Below are 6,597 nucleotides of genomic sequence, written 5' to 3'. Positions count from 1 at the left end.
AGAGAGAGAGAGAGAGTAAATAAATTGAAAACGTTGCGTCAAAGAATGAACGCATATGAATAGCGATAAATCTGCAAGCATGGGAAGCATTTCTTTGTTAACATGAAATTGGCATGCCACTTACATCGTAAAATCGCTTGGATTAATGGTGAAACAATCCAACAAGCCTTTTTACTAGCGAGAAAACGACACATACACGTGTTTCTGATGCCGATCATTAAAGAAGTGACGAGATACAAAATATACATAAGCCAGTGATTTTATGTCAGTTTAAGATTTGAAAATGCGTATTCATTATTCTCTTCGCCATGCGTGTATTAAAATATCAACGATAATTCCCGATTTTGCCCAATCAATTTTTCTGAAACATGAATCCAATCTGTCAGTTCACATTCAATCGCGCATTGTCTTTCATTTCAACGAGAAGCTTAAAAGACACGTGTTTTATTCCTATTCGAAATTAATTAATTTTCCAAGCGTTGACAGTTCTTTATCTATTTCCGATAAATGATACAGAATTTCGTCTTTATTTTACAACATTGTGTCAGTATAATTTTAGAAATGTAATTACATAGAGAACTATACAATATTTATATGCCAACTGAGAAACTAACTTCTGCTTTCTCTACAATAACCATGCATTAATTATAGTAAATTTAGATAACGTAATTTCCATGATGTCAGGTTAGTTTAAACACAATTAATAAATTATTCAATTAATAAATATAAATTGGTTTAAAAAATAACGTTAATATTGCACTGTCTGAATTGATGTAGGCACAAAGAATAGATTTATAATTTTATTTTATTTTTTGTCACAAGTAGAAAAAAAATATAAAATTATAAAAAAAACTAGAAAAACTAAGAAAAAAAATCTAAAAACAGCATAATAAATTGCTGTTTTTTTTCTCAGACGCCTTATAAAATGTTTATACTGAAAAATATACTGTCAAATTTAATTTTACTTTTCTATTATAATTAAAAATTAAAAACAGAAGGAGTTAACTTATCCTTGCTTCGGCTGAAATATGAAATATAGCTAAACTGACAAGAAACCATTATTACTTCATAACTGATGACAATTAATCAAACTTTTGGAGCATCAATAGGGTTACTACTCAGGATTAATTTGCTTCAAAGTCTCACCTTGATCACCCAGTAACCCTGTTAAACTCTAGCAATTATTTCGATCATTAATCACTTTGCGATATGCATATCATATATACACTTCCTTTCAGTCGATTCAGACTTTTCTCCCCGCAAAATTCATGTATTCTGACAGCGTATTTTAATATGAAAGCGGCTTTAAAACCAGTAATAATACATTTTATTTATCTCACATAGTTCTAAAAGTAGCTTACAAGTAAGCTTTAATAAAATCGCAAGAAAAAATAGATAATAACGTAACAAAATAAGTAATCGAGTGATAATTCAAAACATTAATGGTTAGTATAGTTGTCTCTTAGAGGAAATATGTAGATGATTTTCACTTCTAATATTAACATTAAAGCTGAAGACAATAAATAAAGTCATCTCAATATAATAATATAAAGTCATCCAATATAAAGTCATCTCTGAACATATTGCTCGGAATTCCATGTATCTATGAGTAATGTATGATGAATTTTATTCTCCTATCAATTTCAATCTAGCATTGTCAAACTCTTGAGAATTCTTAATTCTAAGCAGATTAACAGAATGAACTTCTATTTGCATCCCGTTGTTTCTAATAGAAGAAATATTTTTGACCTTCAAATTGTAGATCAAAGAATTCAGAGCCTTTTGAAGTGCATTTCGAATTTCACGAATTGGCAAACTTGACATTTTCATCCTTAGACATAATAAATAAGCTCAGTTTTAATAACAAACTACAATAACGAACTACAAGAAATCCTCACAGTTATAACAAATATAAAAATAAATAATATAAAATGCAAAAGAACACGACACATTTTCAAGATCCCGCGGAGCATTAAAAAAGCAAATAAGTAAGGAGTTACTAACTTTCTTGGAATTAAAAATAACATTCTTTAGTTTCTCCGATAAAACAAGAGTTTTCATTTTTTAAGAGAATTGAGTAAACCATTAACAATTCAAGAAAGGCTTCCTTACACGAGCAAAAGATACTTTAATCTGAGCCTTTATTTCTAGTGTCTCTTTGTTGGCTAAAAGGACCTTAACTACATTATCATTATGTTTGTTAATTAATTGTTAATTTTTAAATTCTAGAAATGTTCAAAAAATGGTTTAATACAATAGTATGATGTGATAAAATAGCTGTCGAAACAAAATGCAATTAAATTATAAAATAAAATGACATATTGTGCATGCTAAATAAATATTTTCATTAAAATACTTCGATGCGAAAATACTTCATTAAATCAAGAATGATAATAATTTGCACGATTAGTGGAGACATATTGCGCGATAATAAATTCGAAAATATCAAATTGTACGAGATAATTCTGCGTTTGTGTTAAAATTTGTTAATACTTTAAAGTATTACTTTTTTCACAAATTATACGCGATAAAGTTCTCAAACTGGTTTCTATACTGGATTAAACACAGATTGCACAACTTTAGAATACTTTCCTGCTAAATATTAAGTTTTATCATAATTACCAGCTACCACGACGATATACCATTTCGTGTCTTTGCATTCTGTACGCTTCTAGACGCCATTAATTAAGGATCTTTATGTCGCTTCATTTTCCACTCATATTTTCCAGCCATAATTATCGCATGAATTAGTTACTCTTTCTCTTCCCTCGAAGTCGCTCATCGTTCATCTCGTACGTGTTTGCGCTCATTTCTGTTAATTTTTCTCCTTGGTTGCTTGTTCGTTATCAAAAAGAAAAGTGGAAGCGGCTAAATATACCTTAATAATTTTATAGCTCGAGGAGGAGAAAATTAATTTACTTGATAAAATAAAAATAATAATTGAAAATTTGGAAGATTTATCATAACAAATAATTATAAGTATGTTTTGCCTTAAGTCAAGTCTTAATTTAATAAAAATTAAATCGAATTTTGTCCTGAATTTACGAACTTGCCTCAGCAAGTATGGAATCGTCGCGAATATAAACAAACACAAATGTATATCTATGAACCTGTTCTATCGATATATAAAAAAAATATGTATTACACTTGTTCATATTTGTGATCATTCATTTTAATTATCTTGATTGTAAAAATATACCTACATTATATAATATAAATATTAAACTAACTTTTTTTCCTTTTTAGCAATTGTTTCTTATTGATAAAATTATATTCAATTTTTAACATGTAGTAAATCTGACACATCAATTAGCGAATTAATTCGTGTAAATAGCGACACATGCAGAAATGTCGTCTCACTCATTTTATAATAAATATCGATAGGCGATTTGATTCCAAGATTTATAAATGTGCGATAACAGACACGTGATTGCCAACTGACATATTTTTCAGCTGCGAATAACAATGTTATTTTGCACATGATCGTCGCTTTTAATAAAACATCAGCGCATCTGCTACAACATGGAGATTACAGATTTTTCAAATTTTTCCTCTTTTATTCTCTCGGATTAATAGAAAATTCATTTTTCCTTAGATGAAAGCACCACGGCAAGCTTCGAACACGATATTGGCATAATCATTCGTTGAAGCGACCGCGCAAACGATCACGACAATGTTCGATAAAGTGTCAAAGTTCATCGTGCTTTTTACGGAAGTTGGCAGCAGCATAATGAGAATAAGCGCTGAATGCACTTGGCGCTCATCGAATATTACTTCCACGAAACTACTTAGTTGGCGCTAAAAAATCTTCATCATTTAAATATAAATGTAAATTTCACTTAAAGAATAACTTTATAATTATTTTAAACTAGAAATGTAAATGTTATGTATGTAATTAAAGGCATCTTCTATCTATCTAGAAGATACTATCAAGTTGACAGTTGATTGAATTTTGATTGACATAATTTGTTATTTAGAAATTTAGATCGTACAGATAAGTAAATGTAGCTAATTAACATTTTACTTACTGCGACATTAGCTCGTTTCTTCTATCTTTAAGCAACGCGCTCTAAAAGAAAGGAGAGAGCATCGTCGATATTATGTCAGTGCATTGCAGCTTCATGGCGTCGCAGTCACGTACCATCGCGCGAGCGCGATGCGCCACCGGTTCATTAGCATAAGAAATAATCAGGAGCATTTGTTCCAGGCGCTACGGTCTGCAATTTTTAATTGACCATGGAGTCGGCACGTACGCGGTTAAAGAGTCTTCGGCTAGAATGAAGAGGATTGCTGTGTCGTGCTCATCGCGAACGCAAGACGAGTTAGACCGCATCATCTATCCTCATTGCCCCAAGGTTCTCGGTAGAAAGGCAACTCCTTCGCCGTTGGTTCCTTGTGGCATCTATTCCCAATCCGCTCGGGACTCACTATCCCTGAACTCCGGTAAACGCAACGCGGTAATCGCTGGCACAGTCAAACCCACCGACAGGCAAATACCGGGTGTCCTAAAATCATTAATTATTTGTTTCCCAAGTTATATAAATCTTCAATAAGAATGTCAAGATACTGATGATCTTCGAATAATTAGGATTAAAAAAGATTTTCTGCGATATAATTTTCATGCAAAATGTACCTCATAGTTCAAGCTTAAACATTATTTCGATGGAGTTTTTGTATTTGTTTGTTCAAATTAAAAGATATAAGTATTGTAGCAAATATCGATCTTTATGACATTTTTTTTTCTACGAAAGATTTTAAATTAGCTGAGATATCTACAATTGGAAGTGAGATTTTTGGACACCCCATGTACACATACGTGCTAGGAGAATTACGAACACAGACCCGTGTAAACTTGCTTACTCACTCACGCCATTCTTCTCTATCACGAATATAGGGATGCGGGGATTGCTGAAACCCAGACTTTGACTCGAGCGCATCCCTCGGGTACGAAAATTACGCTCTTTTTTTATCTTGATCGCAGTTTCGCCTCTTCCTCTCATTTCTTGCTTTCAATTTTTTCGTACTTTCTCTTTCTTTCCGATTTTCATATCTGAGTAATATCAACATTGAGGGTTGATAAAACTGAGAACAATCGACTGGGATACGAGTAACACTGTCGCATGTTGACCGAATTGAACATCATGTTTCGCTATGCTTGTAGAATAAAAGAATTCTCTTGTTTTGAATCAAAACTTGTCAGGAATTTTAAATGTACATTCATATGTGCATAAAAAAACATTGTTTGCTTGTTAGCAATGTTTGCTTGTTTACGCACGTTCTCTCAAAGTTTTTTACAGATAAATTATTTCTTTTATGCCTTTATAAATATTTAAGATTATGTAAATATTGTTTTAATCAAACTTTTTTTAATTAGTACATTGTACGTGAATATGTAACAACATTTTCAATATATATATATATACATCGAATAAATTACACGGAAATTAAACACCGAATATAATAAGAAAAATTTTAAACATCTGCTTTCAAAATATTCATTCTATAGATCTAGAAAAACATACATAAAATAAGAATACAATATTGTATGCAGATTAATACAAGAAGAAACATGATTGCATTTTGAGAGTGACAATTGCGAGATATGTTGTATTCTCCAAATTTCCGCAATATTTCTGAATTGACGTTATCAGTAATCTTTATTAACGCAGCATTAACAGTGTCGCGAATTCTGGCTATACGATTAAGATAATAGCTAATGGTCGATATTTTATCGGAGCTGCCCACGCAACATTATCTAGCATCGATGTCTAATTTCATACTGATTTAATGCTACCGGATATTATGCCCGTGTATTTACGCGATGTCCTAAGGTAATCCATATTTGTTGCTAAATATTCTCGAAATATCGCGTTACAAAATCGATATCATTGATTGAAAATCGATATCATTGTACGTATGTTAACGTCATCAAAGATAGAAAACAATTTCTTTCTTATATTAATTCCATTGTACTTATGTTGAATATTGTTAAATGGATATACTTTACATTATATCAAGAGATGATAGTGTCTCTAAAAATACGCGACTGTACTAGGCACATTAAATACAATGTGAATGACAAAAGTAAATGAAAATCACAATATTAAACAGTATATGGTATATAAATCACGAAAATGATTAGCGATTTCGACCAATTTATAGTTGGAATTACGTCATTACGTAATAAATGTTCTGATAGAGATCTAGTAGTTGCAGAGTTGCTAATCCACTGCTTAGCCGTTAGCTACCAAAATTACATTGCACAGCATTGTCCGAATAATAGTATTTGTACTTTGAGAACTTCTGACCGCAAGTCGTGAGTATCTGTCGTCTGAAAACCTCCAAGCCCATTTCCAAATCTCCACGTTCCGTTGTAATTTACAGCACTGTACTTATACAAATGTTTACGTAAGTGCATATCGAATCTAACTTGCTAACATAAGAGACATACTTAATTTAACTGATATTAGTTAAATCAAACTGTACTTGAAACTGATATAAAGTAAATATACAGTTAGTGAACATGATCAATTTTATTGGACGAAATGACAAAAATTTTAAGTAAAATTTTGATTTTTGACGATATACATATAATTT

The 6,597-nt window shown here is 31.3% G+C and overlaps 1 protein-coding gene across 1 annotated transcript in view; it reads left to right on the top strand.

Moving 5' to 3' along the window:
- The window catches only part of LOC105621579, a 216,414-nt gene that overhangs the window by 171,544 nt on the left and 38,273 nt on the right, over nt 1–6,597 (top strand). The window contains exon 10 of the mRNA XM_012203049.1: nt 4,208–4,489. Within this exon, the coding sequence (XP_012058439.1) occupies nt 4,208–4,489 (282 nt within the window). The remainder of the gene's footprint in view (nt 1–4,207; nt 4,490–6,597) is intronic.

This window comes from Atta cephalotes (assembly GCF_000143395.1).
Source record: "Atta cephalotes unplaced genomic scaffold scaffold00034, whole genome shotgun sequence".
Lineage (NCBI taxonomy): Eukaryota > Metazoa > Arthropoda > Insecta > Hymenoptera > Formicidae > Atta > Atta cephalotes.
Note: the sequence above shows the minus strand (reverse complement) of the source record. Positions and strands in the feature narration are given on the sequence as shown.